Here is a 26,851-nt window from a genome sequence, read left to right as displayed (position 1 = left end):
GAACATACCAAGGATTTCTTGTCACTTTGCAAAAAAGCAGTGGTTTGTTTTCATTGAACTATTACATTTTCACCACAGAAAGAAGTTTCAGAAGGCAGGACAACCCTCTCTAATTTGGATGCTTTGCGTCGCAGGCAACGCTCTTCTAAGGGTTGGTTTGCGTGTTTGGTTTTGTTCATTGTTTAAGTGAATAAACCGCAGCTGAAGTCCCTCTACGCTCAAGCCATCGCTGAAGCTCAGCGTCAGAAGACGTATGTATCGTCCTAACTTTACTTGTTAATCATTTATTAGTTCGTTGCTGAATGCCTTAAACAAAGTCTCACAAATCCATCAGGTGGAACACGAAATGCGTATGTTTCATCCCAAGTATCTACAGTATTACTCATTTCTCAGGTTTGGCTTTGGGTCCGCGGAATTTTCGTCGAGGGGTCTTGATGTCCGTATTACAAGAGAATGCAAAGTCCATACCAATGTGGGTTGGAAAATCTGGAGAGAAGTAAGGATTTTACATCCTCTCTTATCGACCTCTCTGAAGGGCACCGCCATTGTGTGGTTCCATTCCCGCTTCTGCAAGTACCACAGCGCAGGCTGGTGATCAGGTGGCAGCTTTGGTACCTGAACCAGATGTTGCAGCAACTGCCGCATGCAATTTATCCGAAGGCTGTATTTTGGCCGAAGTTGTCAGTTACGACGCTGAAAAAAGAACTTATCAAGTAGAAGATGTGGACGCTGAGGAGGGTAAAGTGTGAGTGGTGTTATAGTTGAATGTGATTTTGCATACGCTGCGTGTCGTGGGCCGAATCTTATCGGCTTTCTCAATCCTGGCATTTCTGCGCACTTTCTTTGGAGGCTGATGCATTGCTTCACTGTGCCCTATTATCTACCTGGGACAGATGTAAGCCAACCTCTCGAACGAGAAATCACTAACACGAGTGGACCTGCTGAATTAATGGAGACACCATGAATATCATTTTGCTCTACGTCCGACGCCAAGATAAGGTGAATATAATTAACGAATGCAAAAATTGGTAAACCTCTAAGGCTAAAGGAGTGCGATCCCTGGTAACCAGATATCCGTTTTGGATGCTTCTGCTTATCTGCACAGCAGCCCATCGTAAACAGTTAGACAATCTACGGAGACTCGTCAACCTCTTTGTGTTGAGCATATGGAGCCCTTGCACTTATGAACCCATCATCATCCTTGCATGAATTTAAGTCTTCTGTTGGTTAGTTACAGTTTGAATCCCCACAGTGCGCTTTGATGCGGCTTGTCAAAAGTGGCCATTTTGTTGGGGTTTTCACACCTGAGATTGCGCTTTATAAGTGTTTTGCGTCTCATTAGAATAACTTTCGGATTTGTTCATACCTAGGTGAATTGCCCGCGGACAACATATATAGTATCCTCAAATTCTATCATCAAAACCTTAGTCTATCTGCTAAAAACTCTTCACTGTTAGTCTTGGCCAGTGTGCGCACTGAAACCTTCGGCGAGTTACTCAGCAATCTGTCTTAAGTATATGGATTGAAGATTATCAGAAACGTCAGACTTGCCTTCCAAGCGCATAGCCACTGGATATCTGCGCTTTGTTTTGGTTTGAAAGTGTTGCCTTCGCGTAGAAGTGGTATTAGTTCGACTAAGTCACTGAATCACCTGTTCTAGTTGGAGGCTCACTGTATTGTACACCATTTCATCGAAATGTGTACGGAGTCACAGCAAAGATATGACTTCACAATTGTTCTTGAAATGCAATATGTGAAGATGTCACTCCTTAGGTGTGTGAATCATCATAACCCATGAAGTTACCAACGGGTATCAAGTTTGGTTTTTACGTTAACTGTTTTCCACACGTTTCTCGTACACATGACTTCTAAACGGAGCGATGCCTGATTGAACCGTGTTCAAAGGAACATGGTCGGATCATTGCACTGTCCATGGCTACAGATACGCTCAGCGTTGCGTTATACGGGTGTAGCAGCGAAGGACATCACAGTTAGACAACAGATCGTGCTACCTTGTTTCATGGATGACCCAGTAGCCAAAAGCTTCAAGCTGTCGAACCGACTGCTAAGCGTGAGGTTTTGCACCCGTAAAATGGGCTGAGGTGAGCAGCAGCTCCCAAGCCTTATCCCAAGGCTGAGCTCTTTTCTTCGCCACAAGACGTTCTTCGATCGAAGGAAATCCTTTCTGTTGTTGTGACGGCTTTTGACGTCATCCTTGGCCCGACCATTAGATGGATTGAGGGTTTAAATCCACTGGTGGCCCCAGTCTTTTGGATGATAATCTTTCAGAGTCAGCGACGCTCTTAAGCCCTTTGGAACAGTTGAAAATGTACCCATTATGGTGGGATTAATCTTCGGACTGGTCATAGTAGCGTGGTGGTTGCTACGATCGAATGCGGAGCAAACGCTTTTAAAGTTACTACCTAGGAGTAGTCGATATCAAGTAGGCTGTTTCTCGATCGCACTTCGTTATAACCCCCAAGGTCTTATTCTGTTATTCAGTTGATGGCCCAGTCGGAAGGGATTGGGGATGGTGAACGTTCCTGCTGTGTTAAGTCGTCTAGCTGCTCTCCGTGCACCCTTAATCGGCCTTCGGTAGTGAGTTCGTTCGACCTAATTAGGCTTATTATCTTGGATGACGATCGATCGTTTGGGGCATCTTAGTCCACTGAGTCGAGGCTTGTGTGGTTGAAGTCAGAAGTTAAAATGATATCCCAGTATCTGTTACAAGTGGAGGTTCTATCAATACAACCTTTATGGCACTAAATCCCTTTGTAATTAGGGTCGGTACGATAAGGCTGTTTTGTTAGAGGACGGTTTAACTTGAGCTCCGTAAAGTTTTGTGCAGCGTATCTTGTGAGTGGAGGCCTGGTGGTTCTCTCAGACTATCTTGTTGCCTTCCTCGGGGAACAGCGGCAACATTTAAGTGCTCCAGTCGGATAAGAATAGTTTCGCTTTCCACATGGACCGGCACAACTGATGGAGAGAGTATAATGGTGCCGTGAAGCCTTTCCTTCCAATTCAGTTCAATTTATCAGCTGTAAATCGTGTACACAATTGTTCCAGCTACTACAGTCTCGAATCACCAACGATACTCGATTTTTACCAGCAATCGAGTATTAAGGCACTTTCTGGTTTGTTAAGCTGGGCTCGTGTGGCCTACCCTACTTGTTGCACTTTACAGTCGTCCAGCTCCATGGAAGCAGTATATAGTTGGGTTGGGGGAGCTGTTATCCCACCGCTTCAGTATGGCATTAATAGGTCTTTTTGGTGTTTGGAGTGCCCGTTAGACATACACCTCGAACCAGATGTTGACCTCTCACGTCTTTGACTAAAGATACAATTCGATAATGTGACACCTAGTTTGATCAACTAAACCCGTGTATGAACCCGGGTTTCCGGTGGTTTTGGACTTGTCGTTTTCTGGCATCTGGTGAAAACCACCTAGACACGGTCGTAAACATGACCTTCGACCAACTGTGCACATATTGAGATAACGGTGAGTTTGTACGCACCAGCTTTAAAAAGAACTAACACGATCCTCGGAGGTGTAAACCGACTAGGGCTGATAACCACTGTGGCACTCTTTTGACCGCAGTCTGCCTTTAGGTCCAGAGTGATACAGCCAGTACTGTGTTTCGGCAGCTAGGGTCTGCACACGTTTTATTTCCTAAAAGGCTGTCTGAACCCGCAGTCAATCAGAGGAACCGTACGTACTGGTCGTGCAATATACAAAGGGAAGGGTTCGAAAATTCCACCAAGTAGAGGGGTACTTTATCGTTTCAGGAACTCCAGCTTGTTTGTCCTTTGCTTCAGCCGTTGGGTTTATAACCGCCGCAACGCTTCCCATGCATGCATAGAAAAAATTGTATCTGCTCGAAATTCATGGTGCTTTTATGGAATGTGGTACAAATGGTGACCTAGCCGCTAATTCTTTATGACTTCGCACATTTAAGTACAATCTGCAAGTTAGCGGAAAAAATGTGGGAATTTTTCCTTGCTATTGTGACCACTCGAAAGTGGCAGTCTGTCGAAGTTGTTTAACTTTTCCGGTGTTACTAGATTGGAATAGGGGATTCGTCAACTACTCTATATGACCAATAGACTGTCAACCAAGCCGAAGCATTTGACACTCGTTTTAGCACTTTCAGTTGAGTGAGGGCACCACTTCAGGAAGGCGTTGAGGAAAATATCTTCGGAAAATGGAACGGGTCTGCTGAAAGTATTTCAGTGGGCCAAAACGACGAATTTACTGGTTTTCTTCAAGTTCCCCATTCACCCACGGCTCTACCGAGCATACGGAGTCAGCTACTTCCTAATGACATTTTTGAAGTCCCATGGGAAAATGCAACAAACGGTGAACGCTTGAAACATGTGGTAACATTAAACCAGCGTTAGAGATTGGGTCAGGTTATCGGCAGTTATTATAGCACATCATTGACTGCATTGGCTGCGATTTTCGGAAAATCCATCTAAGAGCCAGGTTTATCCCATATCATAATTATTGGGTCTAGGCCCTCGTTTTTGTCACCGTCACTCGTACCGTACTCTTTCTACCTCTAAATGTGTTTCAGACCGAAGTGAGTGAGAAATATGGTTCAGCTCGGTTTGTTCATTCCCAAGTTCGGTTCAACCACCTATCCGGCCCGACAGTGTTGTGATGTTAGTCCACGGTTCCCTCATGTGTTAACACGCAACCATCGATTCCGTACGCATGAACATTCCTCATGTCTTGTGCTCATCGCTGGTGCTATACCCCCGTTTTTTCATACATCTATATACGTCTCCTACACAATTCCATATTTTGATTGGTTTCATTGATGTTTGTATGCACCCCTAATGTCCTAACTTTTGTTCGCTTTGGTGTGGGTGTCATAGGCGCTATACACTTCCTCGATCCAAAGTAATTCCCCTCCCAAAATGGAAGGCCAATCCAGTGACAAACCCGGAGGCCATATTCCCTAAAGGCACGGTGAGTGAATGTTATGTATTTTATGGTAATCTCTCCTCTGTTCTGTTAACTACAATCCTATTGATGTTATTATGTCTCATTTTCACTCGTACATGTTTAGGCAGTTTAGAATTATACTGTTGAACTTCGACTCGGCTAGTGGATTGTGTTGGTTTGTCGAATACCCAACAGTACTGCGGGCAAAATTCCATGAAGACATCCTGTCAATATTACAGTGTGACATGAAATGCCTCCGTGCTCTATCATGCGGTCTCATTGGGGATTTTACTTGACATCCTCGGGATTGTCTCTAGTTTTTTCATCTTGTCGTTGAGATTTACAATCATTTCAACTCTTAGTGGAGTCGATTGTATCTCTATCGGATTACAACCGAGCAATTTGGATAGCTATAATTGCAGATCATACTATCGTAAACAAGCACAATAGTACACAACAAATGTGTGTGAATGACGTGTATGTATTTTGGTTCGCTTATCTCCTGGTTGCTCCTTGTGGTAGACGAGATTGACCGGGAAGTAAGCGCCTGATTTCTTCTACTCGGTGACGCTGATTCTGTTACTTCATTCTTATTAGTCAGCCTAAGTTTCATCATCATCGACAGCATGACATCAGTCTTCAACACTGATGCTTCGCCGCTGTACGGTCTAAGTTTAGACCTGAGTGATCAGACACCGCATGAACTGCATGGGTAAGTTTCACAAGCCCAAGCGCACATTTGACCCTAGTAGTTGTAGTGTTTAATTCCAAGAACGCTGTGGTATTCCAATACGGTTCTCGCAATTGCTCTCATTATCTGTAAACACTAAGGGATGGAAACAGTTGACAGCGCCAGTTGGTAATTGTCAACGCCTTTTATCAACGCCTAAAACATTAGCTTCCGATTTCTCAGGTGACCAATACCCTCAAAATACATAAATAAATAAGCATCTAAGTAAGTAAGCAAATGACTTTCAATGAATACCATGCTACGTTGACTATCTCATGAGGGCCTCAACCGGGTCGCCTTATCCGCAGGGTGAATTAGCGACAACATGGGATTGCTGACGCCTTCCGCGTCTCTTCATTATCCCCTATTACCCCCCTTTCCTTCAGTTTAATCACTCTGCTTTAAACTCCAGCTGTAAGTGCCTCTCACCTACTCGGTAAGACGGCTAAAGTGAACACCATCACTCACCTACATCGCTTCCCACTCGTTAGTCTGATCTGGTTTTACTTTTTGTTGAATTTGGCGGGCTGGCCAATTAGGTGCTCTTGTACGCACTTCTACTGCTTCATCGTAAACCTTTTCTGAATTCTGAGCATAGGACACCTTCACTACTCAGACGTTATCGATTGTGACTTTAGATAATTCTTCAACTGCTACGTCTGACTACTCCGGTACTGATATAGCTCTAATGCCCTCAACTGAGGCTCCCATGCTTCATTGGATACTTGTAAACATTGCTGTTCACCTGTCCACTTCCTTAAGAACTCCTACTGGAGGAAATAATAACCCTCATCTGCTAATGGTTCGTGCTTATGCACCAACTAACCATCGACAACCATCTTAAAATTATCATTAACGGGAGGTTCAGCTGCGTTCCAGGTGAGTCTCCCGCGAAAACCAAACTCTTATGCAAACGAATGCATTTCGCTTACAGCCATCCTATTCACAATGCAGAGATTTCAGTGCATACATGGGGCGCCTCAATCCTCCTGGACACTACTTTGTGGCATATTTCATCTTCACACAAGGCGTGACGATAATGAAAAACATCATGGAGAACTTTCTACTGACCACCAGTTGTCCACCTGAATTAGTAGGTTTTGGGTGCAGTGGACACCGTTTCCTACCTGGTACCCTCAGGTACTTAACTACTGTAGAGCCACACCGACCATTTACTGAAGGGTGGTTCTAGTACTTGACTGTTGATCATTCTGCAGGACAGAGGTTGATTCAAATCATGCCATCGTCTGATGTAGATTTCTTCTATCTCCATGATAAGCACAAGCAGCAAAATTCCATTTCGTTGCAGAACGGTTTGGTAAACAATCATTGGATTTATTGGTCGCCAAACCTCTGAAAGGATTAGTTAAAAATTAAGCGGTCTCACCAAAACGAACTATGCGATACCTTATAAGGAGCTTCCTCAGAATGAACTGCTCGTAACTGGGTGGTGATGTGGCTGTACATGACACTGGGAACGTAGCGTGTGGCATTTCCGAGCGCGCGTGTCCTGATCACTGGATCTCAGAGCTATCGTTTCCTGATACAAGTTGTATCCTTAGGTGGTCTGCTAGAAATTTCCTCAAACGACGCTTCTCTGTAGGTGGAGGGGCGTTTTGGAGCCAGGCCTTCCAATGAATAGAGGCCAGGGCAAAAGGGATGCACAGAAGCTGTTTCAACTTATCCACAAAACGGAATCAATGGCACTGGGCGTCGGATTTTATACCTAGGTTTTTCATCCAACCCGCTCCACTCAAACCGTGGTCCTCACGCATTTTATGAGGTTCCGATATGTCTTTCGAATTTAGATGCCAAAGGGCTATTTGTGTCAGGTGATATAAGTAGCTATACGTAGCTCATAGGAAGGATAAAATCCGCCCGATAAGTGACACTTCCATCTCAGTAGCCGTCAGTCAAGGAGCCAGTCAATTCGTGATGTGGGTTCTATGATTGAAGGATGAGTAGCTCTATATCCTGCTTAAGTACAAGCCAATTTTTATGCTGATCATCTGCTCATGACCGCACGGTTGCGTTCAAACTAGCGGCCAGAATGTTACGGATTCGAGACTTCCTGTAGTTTCTGCATAATGCGAATGACTTCCGGTAGAGATGAAACAGCTCTACAGTGCCTTTAGGCTTTTCAGCGTAGATAGGCTTTACTTATAAGATGAAATCTCCATTAGGAATCTTTACGTCGCATGGAATGTTTAAGCAGCGCCACACATGTCACATACCAACAATTACTGTTTTATTTGACTTCAAAGCAACCTCTGATCCCGTACATAAGTCGCGTTTCTGACGTACACTAGACCAAATGACAATATGTTCCATACACTTTGTTTCCACACATCTAGTCGTATAAATGTTTTCAGTGAACTGTCAAAGGCTTCCAAGACAAGGCTGTCCCCTCTCCGTTTCCGTTCTACCTTGTCATCGACTTAACTATGAAACGCACATTTCAGGAGTCTAGAATCTTGTTATCAGAATAACGTTGTTTTGCTATTTGACGATCCACAGTTCGGACGGTGTTCTTGTTATCGAATAACGTCGTTGGTCTGCTATTTGACGATCCACAGTTCGGACGGTGTGCTCCCACCAGTCCTCGCGGGGTACATGGGGGAATCGGAGTATGATCTCTCCGGACTGATTGCATGGCAGCTCTTTGGTTTGTGCTGTCGTATGCCTTCGCCTTGACCTACATAGATGTAGCCTAGTGGTAGGGGGGTTTCACCTCACCTACCTGTACAGTTTCATAGGGATTTTGCTGTTAAAACCCACGTAAATTTCAAGTACTCTTATACCCAAGCGATATCTTTTTTGGAACACATTACCGTTGTCTCACCTGTGTTCACCTCCCATCAGTCAGTGTTGTTGTGTTGTGAATTTAGTTCAGGAGTCAAGGCCATCACCACATCTTGATCAGCCAGTTTTCACTTCATTTATCCGGTGTGTAGATCCGCTCCGTCACCAGCCTTAGTATAGCCCGTGTATTTCGGAGTTGAACCGATCGGAGACTTCGCTTTTTCCCGTGAACGAAGCTCGTTGAAAATGGGTGAAAATCATCCTTTTACAGAGTGTACAATAGGTTGGTGAGAAACTACATTTATCTAGATGGACGAGATGCGTCCTTGTGACAGTACCTGGTTCGTTTGGACTTAAAGCAGCTTGCTCATGTTACATCGTAGATACTTTTATTTCCCGACAATGAAACGAACACGACGTCTAAACAGAGATCACTGATTTACAAAGACCATTGCCTTTTGATGAGTAGGAAAGGACTTAACACGAGTTTTCAACAGGAGACGTTATTGTACATTGATGCATAAATTGATTCTTAGTCATTTTAGATGAACTCGCGTAAGAGACATGCACTTCGGTCTTCATCACTCCTACGTTAACGTTTGAAATTCCTCAGGATCCTTTTTAACGCTCATGTATCCCATAAAGCGTGCGCGTCATCTTCTGTAAGCATATTAACGAAAACGCTCCATTTGAGGAAATACGCTGTCTGGTCAGGTTACCGCCGTGGAGCACTCAGTTGCTCGGAGGTTTGATCGCTAAATTGCACGCTGTCCCTTTAGTGGTTTCCGTAGTCGCCCATGCTGATCTGACTGCTTAGTTTTAGGCCAACTGGCCAAAGTTTTCGATGCCACTGGTTTGTTCTTTGTCGCTGTGAGCAGACAAAAAAGTGAGATCCCGGTCGTTTGAGTTCACATTCAGATATCATGTAGCTCTCCGGAGTTTCATGGCTACAAGCGCTTATTCATATGGAACGCGTCAGTGTACGCACTTGGTTTGGTGCTCCCTCATACCAGTTCGGGCATGTAGAAGCTAGACTACTGTTCGAATTAGTTATTAGAGGCAGTCAACCTGCATCTTGCTCCATCCAGTTCTCATTCACTAATAATGAACTGTGGGCTACGGCATGATATGGAAAGACTTTTCCTAGCCTTGCACTGGATTCCACCTCGATATTAATAGAACCAGCTCCGAACGTAACGGGACTTCATAACTATCAATGGAATAACCGTTTTTTGTTGAGACAGATTTCATTGGTTGTTCTTGACAGATGCGTTGTATTCTTAGTATCACTTTTGACCGCTTGTACGTGACAGTGATCAACAGAGCAGCTGGCTTGCACGCTCGTTGACTTTTCTGGTTTGATCAAGCGCACCAGGCGATCAGACGACCATCCAGACCGGGGTTCACGGTAATAAGAAGGCATTTAATGGAATGTGGTCCACAACACTCCACTTGCACCAAAATGCTGCTAGTCAGCTCGTTCTCATCATCTCAGTAAAAATAAAATTCTTGCAAAGTAAGGACAGGCTAGAAAATAGACAAGCCAGGGATTCTCAGTATCTTATCCTTGGATGGACCCGGTATATGCGAACCTAATGTGTTTTGAGGTTGTTGTCACTGTGAAACTGTTTTTTCGTCCACTCGCAACAGTTGGTAAGACCAGAAGAAACAAGAGCGTTTACACTGCGCTTGGACTGATGTTCTGTGACCACCACTGCACATATCAAACTGATTATTGACTAGCAATAGCTAGCCGTATGTGTGCTTTGGATGCAGCGTTTAAGTTTAAGTGATGTAGACCTCTAAGCCATCCATCACATTTCCTGGATTTCAACTGCCCAGTTGTCCTTACATCACCTGACAAATATGGGTATGCCCGCTGTTTTAGAGCTGTCCCTTCGGTCTTGTTTCCTTTGTTTCACACTCGATACAAAGCGTTCAGTTGGTTGCACACGTAGCTCAGCGCAAACTTCATGTGGCAGCTATATAGCTATTGGCATAGTCTAATGTGACAGACGAGCCCGGAAACTGGTATCAGTGAAGTGTATGTGGTAGGCGAATCTTCCGGGTTTGCTACTAGCTAGTTAGGTTAGGCTCCCTTGTAATCGTATTGCAATCTCGAAATGAAAACGACTAACCGTATGATCATTTTCTTGGGTTATATGCCCGGAAATGGGATGTTGGTATTGTTGGTTCGATTGCTCACCGAAAAGGCGTCAATGAAACCGATGCACGTTGGGAAGGCAGCAGTTTTAGTTCTATCCCGGAGATTGGTCACGCTAATTTAACCCCAATTAAAACTTATGAAGGGAGTAGCATTGTAGAACGCCATTCTCATTAGGTTACTGAAATCTCTTAAACAGCCCACGACCGGTTTCGCTCTAAAGGTCATCAGGTATGCGCATTCTCCTCAACCGTATGTTCTACTTGAACCCAATTCGCCAATTACAATCATTTGTGAATTTTGTTTGGTCCTAGCGCGTTGCCCAACTGATTTCCACGTGAATGTTACTTTCGTGATATTCGTCAACCGAGTTTGCTGCACAAACGCCTTCTCATGCTTTCAGCAATTGTGTGAGTAGTCAAGGAAATAACATACTGCGATATCTCGAATGTCGTACATGGGCAACTAAGCCCTATTCACTGTGAGTGCTTTGTCGTTCGCTGTCTAGTTGCCAGGCTTAGATCCAGGGACTACGCTTACTTGATTTTTTACGAGTAAGGCGACATCGAGAGTTATCAGCTTTCAAATTTTGATCACTCCACGCCCATTTCTCACAATGCGAAATTCTAATGTCTTGAATGTCAGGTCGAAGAATCCGTAATCTGCCTTAGCACTACTTATTCACTTGAAGCACACTTAAAAGCACTGGCTCGTTTGAGTCGAACGGGGAACGTATTCATGTTTCCTTTTCGCACCAGCTAAGGATTGAAAATAAGTGACCCTGCAACATTATTAATACAGGGTTATTTTTCAGCTTTTCTTTTCTTCAACTTGTTCTCTGTTTAGACCGTTTTTGCCTTGTATCCACAAACGACCTGTTTCTATAAGGCGGTTGTTGATGAAGTTCCATTACAGGTAAGCCGTTGATTTTCTTATCTAAATATTTGCTCACCCTTATCTTCGTTTGCCGTGATTCAGGTCGCTGCACACACAGCTTGATAGTTCCCAGTAGCATAATCTATGTTTCTGATACAATGGGTCCTGAAACCCTAGCTTTCTGTTGATTGTGGAGCTTCTATCCGTTGAACTCATCAGCTTCCAAGTGAATCACTGTGGGTTGTTTTATTTCAAGTCGGCAACGTGGATTACAGTTCCTTCCCCCCTTTAATATCCCCAATAATCTACAAAGACTGTATCGCAATTCCTTCCGGATAGATGATTGAATGTACTCACTCACAGTCAAGATGAGGAGACGGTTTTGTGTGGATATCTATGACTGAGGAACACTTATTCTGCTGGTTGGCGGAGTCTGTAGTGGTGCGGCAATGTGCCAGCACCTCAAGGATTTACCGAACTGAATCACATATACATCGTCCGCATTCAGCCAACTTGGTGCCTTATGAACACAAGAATGTTATCTGTCTTAGTAATTAATGTATGTGAACCAGAAAATTTGGATGATAGACGAGATCTATCACACGGCTGATAAGTGGATGAAGTAATCACGAACAATCGAATGCAGTTTTTAAAAGAGCTGGTCACGCTATGTGGCTTCTTGACTTCCCGTAGTAAAAAGTATTCGGATCTGTGGTCACCGATATGTTGAAAGTCTAGCCTTTGTACGCTGGTATCGAACTGGCAACGAGGTGACCATAGACTGTGTAATAAAGGTGTTTTCTCAGTTTACTTCTCGGTCTGAACCCTCCAAGCTAGCGTTCCCGTCAAAACAACCAACAAAGGTGCACTACGTGTGTTAGCGTCCAAAACAAGGTCAAAAACACATGTATATTTAGTTTTCCTCGGGAGGCGGACGGTTAGAGAGTCCAAAAGGTTAAGTATGGATTGGCAGAGTCAACATTACCATCAAGGTGAGAAATCGAGCTTTCCTTGGCAGATAACATGGAATCCTGCGCTTCTGTCATGCCCATGCTTTAGGGAGTGGCATTGCAAATCGTAGCCTTGGAGTGACAAACTTTTGGAAGATGGAAGACCGTACCTAGCCAGATGATAGCGTGTTCACGTATCACCTGATTTGGTCGTCTGAATCTACTTTTGGGGATTTCACCATGAAATTCGTGCTCAGTTTAAAAGTCGAACCGAGCGCTCAACGTATGGCATTGGTGGAGCCAACTGCAACAGATAATATCGGTCAGTGGTGGGATTCCTTTTAACTTCCCCATTCACAAATCGCCGCATTCAGCGAAACTAGTTGATAGTGAGCGCTGTAGAACGTGTGACTTTTACCAGTATCCGCTGGATGGCATACAAATGAGTGCCATAGATTACTCAACTTGCTTATAATAATATCCACAGAGCACGTTCAATGTTTCAGAAAGCAACTATTTGGGTGTATCTGGAAGAAAAATTAGTGGGTGTCACCATAACTTTTGGGTTGGTAGCTGTGTATGCTGGTATCTTATAGAAGAAACCGGGACGTTTTGCTGCCGTCTATTTGAGCCCCTGGAAGGTTCTCAACATACGGCATTACGTTAGGCAACACCAATTCACTTCCCGGGGAGTTTATTATCAGTGATTCTAGTCACTTTGATTTGTGACAGCAAGTTTGTTTTTCACTGATACTGTTTGATCTTGAAATTCTCTCAGTCACTTGAATAATATTACCTGAAAGTTGATTTTTTAATCCTGGTTCGCATCGTCAGCATGATCTTCCTCATTCAACTCTTTTTCGCAAATGAATTTACCAATGCGCAGGTGCTATTGTATTAACATCGTATCAGGATCTCATGATTGCTGTTTTGTTTTCTGTTGTGGACTACACCGTACTGTCAAGACAGTCTCCAGTCATTCTGATGAGGGCACACCGAAGAGAGGAAGAGGAAGTAGAACTAATGCATTAGGCAGGAGGAGGACTGTTCGAACGATGGTGCCGTAAATGGAGATTCTATTTGCTCTCCAGCTGCCAATGACATATTTTCACTCACAATGGTGCTACTTTTGCGTTCTTGTAGTAGTAGCAGTTTTATACACATGTGGGCCTCGCCGTTGCCTTATCGCTCTGCTGCTCAGCTTAGGGTTGACTACGAAGAATCTGGACGTTTCTCGGCCAGCAACGGAACAGTTATTTGCTAAAGTCGACTGGTATTCGCTCTGAATCATCCCTTGTTTTGCAAATTTCATTGGTCTTCTTACTAACGAAGCACCCACTTGTCGGCACTCTGTAATTTCGGGGGGATTATGTGAGTGACAAGCGCCAAAGTGGCTGAAGTGTCTCTAATATTTGTCCAACACTTTCGGTCAATTGCGATTCGCTGACTTTCTTTTGAGGTGGGAACTTTTCATCTGTGTCCACGTCAAATCTCCCCTTGGGAGATAAATCTGTCTGCTTACTGACACCAACTACTTTTAGAACCTTGTCTTTCCTACTTTGGTTTCTGCGAAAGTGTGTTCTTCTTAAATAGGTCTTTATCTTTCTATTCATTCCTCCTATGGATCAACGGCAATTAGTGGTTACTTCTCCCTTTTGTTTGGATAATATGGCTTATAACCTGTCTGCCATGACGCCCTTTGGTTCCCTGTTGCTTGTCTCCCACTTTCTTCTCCCCCACTCGGGAGATAATGTTTTCGCTTTTTAAATTTCCTGTCAGCCGTACATACTTTCGGCGTCCGCTCTGATAGGATCTCCCGGGGTCGAACTCTGACCCTTTGGATGGCGGACAAGCGTGCACCAGCTCGATCTAATCGGAAGTCCTCTTTTTGCATTTCCTCTGTGTTGTAACTTAGGACTTTGTTTCAAACGAGCCTGAGCACATATTTCAATTTTGGCTCGTAGCACATGCTGCTTTGTCAAGCTCTCAGCCGAAAGCTACAGGTATATTTGGTTTGTATTAGTTTTGGGTGGTTGTGGGATTTGTAGGATGCACGCTCACATCGCTCTCGTTCGAACAATCGTCCTTCTTTCCTGGCGTAATCGTTCTGGTGAGTTCACACCAAAGGTGGAAGGGAACGACTGGACTGGAGTTTCGCTCTTATTAAAGTTCATCAGCAGTGCATAACCTTGGCCCTGTTGGGGTTTGAACTCCGCATATATGTTATGGGAGGCGAGTGTGTTACCACTACTCCAGTAGCGCACGCTAGATGTTTCTGAATTTTCACGTCCGAACAGGAAAACCTGTTCGCCCTTGATCGATGTGATTAGTAAGCCCGACGACCCAGTAACATACCTTGGTTGTGTCGGTCGCCTCATTTTGTACCAAACTTACCCAATTCCCACTTTTTTCAGATAGCTTCCGTTTCCTTTTGCTTCGAAAGTATTGACTGCCCCTCGCGCCGTCATTCTTGTATACTGTCGTATCAGTACATTTGTAAATAGTTGCGTACTTGTTATTGTTCCCAGAGCGCCTTGCTGCCTCAGTGTCCCCTTTTCTGCTCCTACCGATCGTGCTACTGTTGATCATACGTTCTATTTAATCCATGACTTTATTAATCCATTTGTTCATAGAACTAATTACCACCTGTCTCCTAAAAGCCTAACCCGCCCTGATCTTACACTTTCCATGTGGTCGAGGGAGCTTTCGTCTAAATTGTACTGTGTGCTACTTCTGGTCTTGGCGGCTGCTACTCACTACTAGTCGTGTTCTAATAGAGTGAAGTGTTTTCCCAGGCACTGTCATACATTTAGGTTCACGTCCACTGATTTGCATTTGGTAAGGACCTTGTTATCGGCGTCTCGTCTCTTTTATCCCAGTGAATGCAATTCAGTGGAAAATGCCTCGTGGTACACGTGTTATACTGTCCAGATCAACTCTACCTTCTGTATACACTTTATAAGGTGGCTGCTTATTTCACTCCCGTTATGCGGTTGCGACTACTTCCACCTTCTCCACTGCAGCAACAAGAAACGGGTTTAAATAATGCCATATCTTGACCAGATGGTACACTGTTTATAACCGAACCCTTGCGAGTGAAAGCCACTGATTAGTGTGGGCCAATCGACTCGAGGGTTTTCGAACTTATATCCACCATATATATATATATATATATATATGGATTATTTTTTTACGTGTTACTTTTGGTAGATGTCTTATATCGTTTATGTTGAGTCCCCCACCTAGTATTTTGGGGACACCCTGTTACGAACTCTGATGCAGCCATTCTACTTCAAACTAGTGATCGAATAACTTGGATAATCTCGGACCATTCGTAATTCCATTTAGTTGGTATTGTTCGTATCGTGGAATCACCATTTGAGTTCTTTATGGACATTGTAGATGAATAGTTTCAGTTTGGTGTAATATGCTCACCTCTGCTCCCTTCACAGTGGGTCTATATAACTAGTGAAATCGTTTTACATAATTACTTTGAGATTCTCCCTCTGTAATAACACCTCAGTTCATATTTAACGCTTTTCTAACTAGGTGCATGACGAATACTCCCTCTACTTTGAGGACTCTTCTTATCCGGAGGGTTATGCTCCTGCCATTCGGATTCCACAGCGTTATGTGATAGAATGTCGTGAGAAAGATTGTGCCGGTGGATCCCGAAGACGTTCGAAGCAACCTTCAGACTAAAATTTTGTCAGTGTTCCCTCTATGTAAATATGTATTATTTGGCCGTTGTACTCATTCCAAATACTTTCCTCTGAATTTTTCTGTTTCAATTGTTACGTGAGGCTTTATTCTATAAACTGCATTTTTTTATTCTCACCTCGTACAAATTTAGAAGAGCGGGAGAGTTTGGATAACTGGGCCTAAACAACAGCAGCCAACAAGCCAGAGATCGAATCCAGCTGTCTAAGCTTCCGTTCATGAGCTCGAGTAGTATCCATCTACTGAATGACTGTAGTATAAATTGGGTCTCATGTGGAACTGTTGCTGTCCGTCTCACCAATCCGGTTAACTCTGCTTACTTTCTATTGGGCTTTGTGGTATGCGATGGCGCGTGTTTGGTTTACGGTTCGTAGGCACAGAGTTTCAATTTTTCTGACCTTGATATCAGCCTGTTTGCATTTATAAGACTTTCGTCGGTGACACTTGGTTTTTCGTGCTGGCACTTTCGGTGAGTCCCACTAGATTATACTTTAATTGACTGGATTACAAGGTAAATAAAGACGTGTGTGGACGTTGTTGTTTACGTTGTTTTATAAACTGGTGTCGCATCACAACAGTCTGTTTGTGTTTGTGCAGAAAATCGCGTGAAGTCAGCGCGTGGGTTATTCTATAGGATCGATGCAGTCATTCTGCGATGATTGATGGGGGAGGCAGTAGGCCGTTTTACTTTCACCTTGCTGTTGCTCTTAGAGGCATTATTTAAATCGGTTGTGATCATGTCAGGTTATGTCGGTTTCCGAAACCGATGTGGACAGCGTTGTTCGGTCGCATGTACGGTGGATCAGTAAAAATGTGCTCAGTGAACATCTGACTGAGGAACTGGGCTTCCTAACATGCGTGGACTATACAGTAAACTACACAGAAGGCCAAACCCAAGCTGCTCTGCCTCCGTCTTCCCTTCCATGGCGGTATGGTTAGTAAAGTGCTGGCATGAAGACTACAAAAGATGTCTACCAGAACTTTTTATCCTATATGTCTAAATGTAGTTCTCATCAGCCATCTACTCGCCAGGCAAGAGATAAAGTGTGGAGATTTCGTTCTGTAAGTGAAGCCAGTTTATGCGGGAAAGCCGAGAAGCTCTGTGCAGCTATTTCATCTAATTAGACAGTTGTATAATGATTCTCGACTTCTCAGTACAGATCAGTTTCACATGCAGGACGTAGTCTCCATTAAAATTCCCGAATACCACACTGTCGGCAGTCTATGGGGAGCTCAGAAGAAGAATAAAATTCACCTGATGATTAGAGTTCCCGTCTTAGAAGTCGTTGCTCGAGGAGCCAGTCAACACGTGGGATCATGTGATATGGATACCGTCAGTGAACTCATCTCAGTGTTATCACTCTTAACTATTGATTTTCGACTCTAACCAGGTTGAATGATAATTGCCGTTTTGATCGATTCTGTTCGTTATATTTATTTCCGACCTGGTAAAAGAGATACGAACAAGGTCACCTTCGCGGGAATTATCTTGATCCCATTCTGCCACGTGGTTATTTCGGACAGTCTCAGATGAATATCCCACACAAAACATTCTTCGAGACTCCTGGATAACTACTGCGGCTTTGCTTACACAGGAGACTTCCTATCACGGGCTTATTTTGAACAGTCTCAGATGAATATCCCACACACAAAATATTCTTCGAGACTCCTGGATAACTGTTGCGGCTTTGCTTACACAGGAGACTTCCTAGCTTGAGTGTAAAACAGTCGATGTATCCGACGGTAATGTATTCTCCAGAAGAATTTGGTGTAATGTGGAGTCGGTGGCGAGTAATTTAAGCAGGGAGCGTCAAGCGCGGCCAGATATGGTTAGTCTTGAGTACTGACTCAGGAGTTGGGATGTAATAACGATACATATTCGCTCCAAATGCTTGTGATTATATTCAATGTTACTGGCAGTACGTGTGTTTCGGCAGTGACACTAGCCTCCGGGTTTTTTTATTACATCACCCTAACTTTGCCGACCTTTCGTACTTCAGCTGTTCGCCAATGCGGCAGATGTGAATGCAATTTGTAGTACAGCGGATCTCCCTGTTTTTCTTCGAAATTTGTAAAGGGACGTTGACCGGTGAATATTGTTCACCGTATCATATTCGAGACTGGTAATGTGGATGAATTTAGCCTTACATCATGAGTTAGTATTATTCAGCTTGGAAGTGATTGAAATGTAAGATTCAAGAATGTGACGTGGATAATGGCTGTCTGGCTGAGTAGGTTTAACTGACCGCCTTGACGTGCGCTCTAGCGTCTCCGGGAATCGATGGAAAACGACTCCAGGATGTTTGTGAAATGCGTGAAAAACGTGTGCTTGGCAAGCATGAACCGAATACCAGCACATCACTCAGTGGAAGTAGATGTGAAGAGTGTGTAAGTCGAGCAGCGTCTCCGGAATCGATGGAAAACGACTCCAGGATGTTTGTGAAATGCGTGAAAAACGTGTGCTTGGCAAGCATGAACCGAATACCAGCACATCACTCAGTGGAAGTAGATGTGAAGAGTGTGTAAGTCGAGCTAGTCACAGTTCGGTGTGTGACGTACAGATTGTTCAGATGTCGATGATAGAGTAGGATGCGGTAAGCCACTTACAGCCCTCAGCTTCTGCCACGAAATCACAGATTGCGATGTGGAGATAGATTTCGGCTCGCTTCTAGCAATCCTCGCTATTTTCATCTTGCTTCACCTGGGAACCATTCCAATTTTCGTAGGATAGCCGCTTTCCTGCAGAATCTCATATTAGGTCATTTTCGGCTTAATGGACTTAGATTCATTGTCAACACCATCCTCAACATCACCTTAGACAGTAACATCGGTGTTTTGATTGATTTTTCCCTACCGTATAATCAAAATGTTTATTAATTTATCTTTAAAGTGCTCAGTAGACACTCTACAGAAACTGGTGGCACGAATCCCACTGACTGAAACAACTTGCATTTGCAACGACTCCAGCCAAGTTAAGAGAGGGTCACTGGGACCCTATCCTGGAAGGCAGGACCCAGCAACAACAGCTGGATAAGTTTTCGTCAGCACAATACACATTACTGCGTGAGTGCAAAACAGGAAGTTTCAATATCAGATAACGATCCTCTGTACACAAATGAGCCAGGAGCTGCCACCTCCCAAACCTAATTGAATGAAATGCAGTTCGGCTGATTTTAAGGATTGCGGAATTTCGCGAACCGAAATCTGCCAAGAAGACTTCAGTGTGAGGCATACTGAACGGCTGGTAAACAGTCACCGATGATTAGAATAGCCATGTTCACGCTACTGTATGGGCGGCAGCATGATGTACGGTCGAGCTAATCATAACCGTTTATCGTACGTGAAAGATAATCATTTGAAGTTAGATTTAGAAAAGACGTATTGACATGCTTCTCGCTGCTGTTTGCCTGTACAAACAAGTTCTGTTCAAACTCTATTCATCGTAGAATCACCCACAAACTTATTTATTCGTGTAAGTAGACTATAGGGGAATGAAAACAAAACATCCGGAAGCACAACAAAGAAGTAGGCCAAGGTGCACACGAAGGCGTTTGTTAAAAAGGTAAGCAAAGACTAATATCACAGTGAGCCAGAGATGCTTGTACATTATCTTGGATCTTCAGTAGCTGATTATCGAACCATTTCTACTTTATTTTGCTGCTGAAATGATTGGTTTTGTCTTGCAAAAAACAGAGGGTGTGTTGAGAAAAACATTGATAGTCTCTTCATTTCGTAGCCTATTCTTAATCTCTAGAGAACAGTAACATGCGGCAACTATGAAAGGTTGGATAGGCAGTCACTGTTGGTGATAGCCTAATGGGCTAAGTAATTTCGAGTGTTCTTATTTGGCTGATGAATTGGAAAATTTGGCAGCTACAGATCAAGACCGATGACCTTTCTGCAGGAATGTCACCGTGTCTTCTACTGCCCGTAACTGTTGGTGTGACCAGTCCCATAGCCCTTATCCAAGGAGGCAGCGGTTTCATACCCTCAACCTCCTATCGAAGACGAAAGGTTCAGATGTATTGCCAGACACCGGAGATCTCACTACCTATGTAGGGAGCCTTAGCGTTATGTTTATTTGAGGCATGTTGAGAATGGTGAACACCTTGTAGAATCTCGTACCGATCATGATTTTTCCTCGGCAGCACTGGACTTAGGCGCGATCTAGTGATACCTGGCGTCCTCTTATTGCTGGAAAAGTATGAAGTTAACTTGGTCCCCATTATTTGCTACCGGTGAAGAGGTTCAACCAACGATAACTAATCATTCTAGCGTATATATATACATATATATATATATATATATTCAGATAATACTCTCGTCTGATATAGATTTTTGGTGAATTTTCCTGGTTAAATGCATGGCGCACAACTACCGGTTAAAAACCCGAATGCGTTCAGAACCACCAGATTTGTTGTGTTGCTACTATTGTGGCCACTTAAGAAAACACCAGTTGCGAATGGGGATGTTACGACTGCGCGACACAGAAATCTCGGCATGTCCCATTTCCCAGCGCGTTCACATTAATCACTGGAGCCCACGAGGAACACCGCGACTTCTGGATGCAGGATGCTGTCACTTCGGGGCTGCAGCATAATTCAGCTGGATGATCCCTTAAATACCAAACGGAGCCTATATGTGCGTGGAAAGCCGTGGTCTAACCAGAGGGCTCGAGAACTATTCTTTGAGTCCTGGGTGTTTTGGTATCATTGGGGTATCATTGATAGGAAGTTTTTGGTTTGCTCAGGTCCGTTCCTCCAGCTGAACAAGGACATGCATTACTTGTATTACACACCCATCCACCGCCTGCCAAAGCAAGCACTTTTCAACTCGCAGCGTTTTAGGCATAGATTACGACTTGGCGATGGGAGATGAAAACCGTTACAGTCGGGCTGATTGCTTACGACCTTCACGCCTTCTTCGTGAGGGTCCACGTTACTAGAAACACTTAACGGGCCGCGCTGTCGAGCACGTGTCGACTTCGTCGTTGGGCTTCTTTGTTAAAACATATTTGTCGTTAAATACCTGATGTTGGAAAAAGGTGTTTGAACACTGGTGGCGTCTGACTTTTGTATGATGCTCTGATGCGTTTACTTCGTTGCAGTTTCCAGATGTAGGCACCTTGTTCTTGGCTGTTTCGCATAAAGATACACGACTGTTTGGTCTAGGCCACCATTCCTCCTCTTCCTTCCTGCTGTTTATAAAGATTATTCTCATGTTTCTACGGCAGTCAAGTACAATTATTTACAACTGGTATATTGCATTCAGCGATGGCAGTGATATGTACTGTCTTCATAATGAATAAAACGCTAGCCCGGACACGTTTGCTTCGTGAACGCTCCGATAAATGCTAGTCAAGGAGCTCCATGACCAGCAAGGAAAGCGATTGATAAAATGAATGAAACAAATTACTCACTGTTCAGTCCATCGTCAGCGACCCGGATTATTTTGCTAATCCATTTTTGTACATGGACCAGTTCTTTAGCATTGTGTTAAGGTATGCATGACCTTGCATGACCGAATTAGAATGGTGCACGCGTTCCAGTAGATGTTGCTGTACTGTGATCCAGTTTGGTTTCTTAGAAGTTATTTCTAACTCATCTGGGTCTCGTGTGCTAATAGAATAGTGCTCTACACATAACTAAAAGTTTTTTTTATCACAACAGTTGAGTTTTTTAACCAGTCTACGTCGATTTCGGTATTTCCTGAATTTAGTGCACTTTTCCCTTCTATTCACTCTGAAGAACGAACACGTTCGACGCCAGCCAAACTCACGTTTCATGTAGGAGCGCACTGTCTTGTGAGGAGTGTGTGCACTGAGCCATACTTCTACAATACATTCATATAAATCTGAGGTAAAAAGTAACTGGTATGAAAGAATTCATTCAGGTAGTTGTGTTGCTTTACCTACTAAATGTAGAACTGGATATTGCCCTTGAATAACAAGGAAAAAGTGGGACATTTCTGTCAAGCAGTCTGACGATACTTGCACTTCGCCCTGGTTAATGTGACAAAACCGTCAGTGGCCAACTAAGTGAAACATATGGCACCTACAACAAACTCAGTCGCTCTGCTTTTTATTTCCGGACAACTGTTAATTTAACACCCGTAAGGTATGGCTTGATTCCTTGTCGATTTCTCGACAAACTACCCCGTTATTGCGCACGCAGACCTATCAGAATGCATTCCAAAAAATGTGGAACTAGTCCACATTTTGAAGCTCATATTCTGCAGGAAAAAAGAGAGCATGCATCGCATTGCACTTACAGTGAATCGTAACACTGAAAGTGGTAATTCTCATCCTAAACTCGTATAGTACTGGTTTTCACAACGCCATTAGCATAGTTGTATAAAATCTCACGATATCCACTATGCTGCTGTTCGGGTTTTCGGTCATGGAACATACAGTGGCGCTCAGTGTTTTACTAAGCAAAATAATCCTGATCGCTCACTCATTTGCAACTTAAATTGGCCTCAAAAGGACGCTAAGATGAGTCCCTCGTTTATGATACTGTTCAACTGAACGGGCTGCACTGAGTTTGGTTCATATTTCCTTGAGCTGTGGCTTCGTTACCGTGGAAATAACCACACCATTTTAGTCAAAATCTATGGCTTCTGAATGAACAGTAGCTACTGTCACCGCCCAGGTCTCAGAAAGATTTACACAAATGACATCTCAACACTGGCGATCAGGCTGATTTTTCGTGAGGGAAGCTCTTCCTCTTCGCAGATACACATTGTCTCCCGAAGATGCTTTGAGGGAAGCAGCGCTGTATTTTGTTAGGCCCATAATTATATCACTGGGTACATTTTTAGTTCAAAAATCCTCTTCGCAGAGACACATTGTCTCCCGAAGATGCTTTGAGGGAAGCAGCGCTGTATTTTGTTAGGCCCATAATTATATCACTGGGTACACGCCTACTGATCAGTTCAAGTGGCTGCTTCTCCGACTTGTCGATATTTATACTTCCGAGGCCTGTCAAGAATGGTAACGGGCAGAATAGACCGAATACGGACGAGATTAATTTTGCAGACCCAGTAATAGTAATCCGACTAGTCGAGTACCAATACGTGGTTGTTTAGCAGATCTGCGTTGTTAGTAATTTACAAATATCCGACAGTCAGTTGCGTGTACGGTATTCTACATTCACAAACTGATGTGTCCCGCTTGGTCCGATCGTTCGGTCGCACTCTCAGAGGATGCGATTTCCACATGTCTCACAATCCATTGCACTTCGGTTGAACTACTCTCGTCGATTGTTCGCCATATATATGCATGCCCTATCGACCAGAAGCCGACACCCATTCGTGGTAATGGAGCTTCAGTGTTGCAACGATCCAACGGGCGACACTGCCTAGAACTCCATCAAGGTCTAGCCCTACCAAGATGGCAGCCACACAGAGAAAAACGAATCCCGTGTGATGAGCAGTTGTAGTGCGAGGTGGCCTTGGGGTAAACTCACACTGCTCCTCAGCTAACTACCGGCTAGAAGAGACTGACCTGAGAACCAGAATTCTTTCACCAAACGGTTGACTGTGACAGCTGACATACTACCGCATGCGGTTTTATGACTCTTAAGGACTAAGAATCCGGTGCGGCTGGAAACGCTCCTGACGTGGGTAGTAGTATAACGATTAGAGCTATTATATCCTACTCACCGATACGATCGAAAGATTTAAAGGCCAAGAGTCTGGTGCGGCTGGAAATGCACTTGAGGTGGCTAGTAGTATAAGCATTAGAGCTTTTATGTCCTACTCGCCGAATCTTTTGCTAACCAGCCGGAGGTTCCCAAAAGATAATACAGTTTTCTCAGATTAAGGACCGCAAAATGGTGTTTTGTGAGGATTACTCCTAATTAGGCAGTCTTGTCCGCCCTGTCCACGGACCTGACAACTGACATTGAACTGCATTCTCTAAGTGTTGAAGCAAGTCTTGCTTTCTGTCGCTTTCTGTTGTTTTGAAAGACCCCAGTCTAGTCTGCATGGTCTCGATTCGCTGCAGTGTCTTGCTTTCTTCATCACTAAATGGTAGAGAAACGGGGACGCTATCCTAAGGCACACAAGAATGTTTGATAAATTTCATCCACAATGCATGCGCAAGATCCTCTAGATTCACCGGTCAGATCGAATCACGAACCCTGAGGTTATCAAGCGAGTCAAGATCAGAAAACCTGTGTTCGCCTCACTGCATAAACCGTTACGCTGGACAGGCCAGGTGAACTGAATGGAAGATGACCGAATGCCGAAAATTCAACGTATGACCAGCTGAAGAACAGAGGCTGATATCGCAGGTAAACCGTTACGCTGGACAGGCTAGGTGAACTGAATGAAAGATAACCGCATGCCGAAAAAATCTACGTATGGCCAGCTGAAGAACAGAGGCTGATATCGCAAACCGCCATAATTCCGCTGTTGTAACACCCTTCGTGTTTCGGCAAATAAACTCATTTGCATATAACTTTGTTTCTCACGAGAGACTCAACTGAATCTCTCTTTTATGATGTTTTAAATATGTTATCTTAGCTTAAGTATTTGGAACGGCCTGGGAAACTACCAGCTGCACAGGCTGGATGAGTTTTGACTCATTCCGCATCTCAGTGCATCATCTGAATTGGCGGTGTTATGTCCAGCACAAGCACAGCGAGCTGTGCTGCATGTATACGCACATGTCTGATTATGATCCGCTGGTCACCATCGTAATCACTCTAGACCACCAGAGGAATACTGATGACGTATCCAGGGCGGATTCGCAACTACTTTTAGTCGGAGCTGCTTATCCCTACTTGCATACTACTTGACTGCAATCCAAGTAGTCATCCAACCGCTGGTGTGCCGTGATAGTGTGTATCACCAGAAAGCACCGTTATGCCACTCTATTTGAAGGGTGCTCTACATCCCGCTGAAGTTCGGAGGACACGGCGCCATCACCTTGGGGTAAAAAACAGTGCTGCTATTCATTATTTTGCCCTCCTGCTTAGTCCGGCTGTTGGCTGTCAACAGACCTATGAGAGTCTGACCGTCGGGCTTATTCCCTTGGGCATAAATTATCAACAACAACACTCGGTTCCGCACAAGCCGACTGCGGTTTACTTTCTGTATACAGGCACCCAGCCGATCGGATATGTTACAGATAACAGCCAACCACAAATACACGGTGAACATGTTGAACAAAGCTTAAGCCCGAATGTCCGAGATTCAGATCACGCAGCGGTGATGATGAGCTCTAGTAAGAGTGAAACTCGATTCCAGCTCTTCATATGTCTGGTGTGGACTCACAAGAATAAATACATCAGGACGAAATGTGGACTGTTCGAAATGGAATTTCCTTCTACTAAGGATCCGATGAAACTCTGTTTGTCATCTCTGTGATAGACCCGGGAAATTTGCTCAGAAAGGTCCACGGCTGACAAGATGTAATTCATTTACTTTGGGACACTACCGTACGCGCGCTATGCCACGTTATTTCACAATTCAAGGTAGACGCTGACTGCTAATAACCTAAAGGAACACAGTCATCAAGGACTCCTGTGTTGACTGAAACCAACCGTACCAAGTATCTCGTGGTCAAATGGTCACCGTGCTGGAATCCCTTTCTTACCGTCCGTTTTCGGTTTCAGGAGAGACAATCTCGACCGATAAAGACATAAGTGAAAAGTTGTGACCAAGCAGCTAGAGAGTGAGATATTTTTCCATCGAATAACCCAGCAACGGAAACCTGGATACTTAGAAGGACTGTAGTAGAAATCCGAATTCCGTTTGAACATTTTGTTTCCTGCGGGTATTCGACATTCTCCAAACAATAATATAATTCCTCCAGCTGAAACAACTCCTTTCTGATGGATATACTCGTCTCCAACTCTTTGTAGTTTCAGAGTCCCTTACATTCCGTCGCCAAACGGGCATCGGGCGGAACCGCGAAAACCGGTATCGTGAACTATGTCTACTTCCTTGCACTGATTTTAATCCCCTGTCGGCTCCAAATCCAGCTGTCACACTGACAATCGGGCACCGTACATTGCCTAAACCGATGGTGAATGAAACTACCAGGTGCCAAAGTCGTGTTGAAATTTCAAGCTCTCCACTTTCAACCTCGCCAAGGTTCTCCAACTACCATTGGGCTCAAAGTCCATAAAGAGTGAAACATTTGAGTTTAAGTTTGACACCGTAAACATAGCGTGAACCGCTCAGATCAAGCTCGACTCACCTGCCCATCGGTGGATCGGGTCGTTCTTTTCACAACACCAAGAAGTAATGAAGCTGTGGCATTAGTGTTTGGCGATTCTCATAATGCGTGGTAGATATGAATTTCAACAGCAATAAGTACACTGTCCGCCTTCTCAACATCACTAACTTCTTTCTGAGCTGGATTCCATCTATGACGTGAAGCTGTGCGGAAAGGTAGGGCTGTTTCAATTTTATCGTGAATCAAAAACAGTACGCACCCTAAAATTAAATGAGGGAAGTCCAAACTCGAGTACTTCCGTTTAATCGTTGAACACTAGAATTATGCAACAGGAAAATGAGCAAGAATGTGGTCAGTACCATTTATTCGTAATGCACTACTCATTAGGTTTTTGAAAATCCTTCGACGTCCCACGATTGATTTCGCTCTTCTTATGGCTCATCAGGTAGGCGCAGTCCCCGACTTTCCGCCAATC

General features: G+C 44.0%; 2 protein-coding genes across 2 annotated transcripts in view; both read left to right on the top strand.

The window, feature by feature from the left end:
- Nucleotides 1–295: 295 nt before the first annotated feature.
- Nucleotides 296–16,291, top strand: T265_04064 (hypothetical protein; the record flags this gene model as incomplete). The annotated part of the gene is made up of 6 exons (XM_009168699.1): nt 296–350; nt 394–496; nt 536–745; nt 4,879–4,972; nt 11,491–11,559; nt 16,020–16,291. 6 exons carry the CDS (start codon nt 347–349, stop codon nt 16,170–16,172), a joined length of 633 nt encoding a protein of 210 aa, XP_009166963.1.
- Nucleotides 16,292–18,405: 2,114 nt separating this feature from the next.
- T265_04063 (hypothetical protein) overlaps nt 18,406–26,851 on the top strand; it is a gene marked incomplete at both ends in the record, with an annotated part of 16,892 nt that continues 8,446 nt past the window's right edge. The window contains 2 exons of the mRNA XM_009168698.1: nt 18,406–18,421; nt 18,457–18,712. Of these exons, the coding sequence (XP_009166962.1) occupies nt 18,406–18,421; nt 18,457–18,712 (272 nt within the window). The remainder of the gene's footprint in view (nt 18,422–18,456; nt 18,713–26,851) is intronic.

Source organism: Opisthorchis viverrini (genome assembly GCF_000715545.1).
Source record: "Opisthorchis viverrini unplaced genomic scaffold opera_v5_63, whole genome shotgun sequence".
In the NCBI taxonomy this organism is placed as follows: domain Eukaryota; kingdom Metazoa; phylum Platyhelminthes; class Trematoda; order Opisthorchiida; family Opisthorchiidae; genus Opisthorchis; species Opisthorchis viverrini.
The sequence above is the reverse complement of the archived record's forward strand: the minus strand, read 5'-3'. Positions and strand labels throughout refer to the sequence as shown.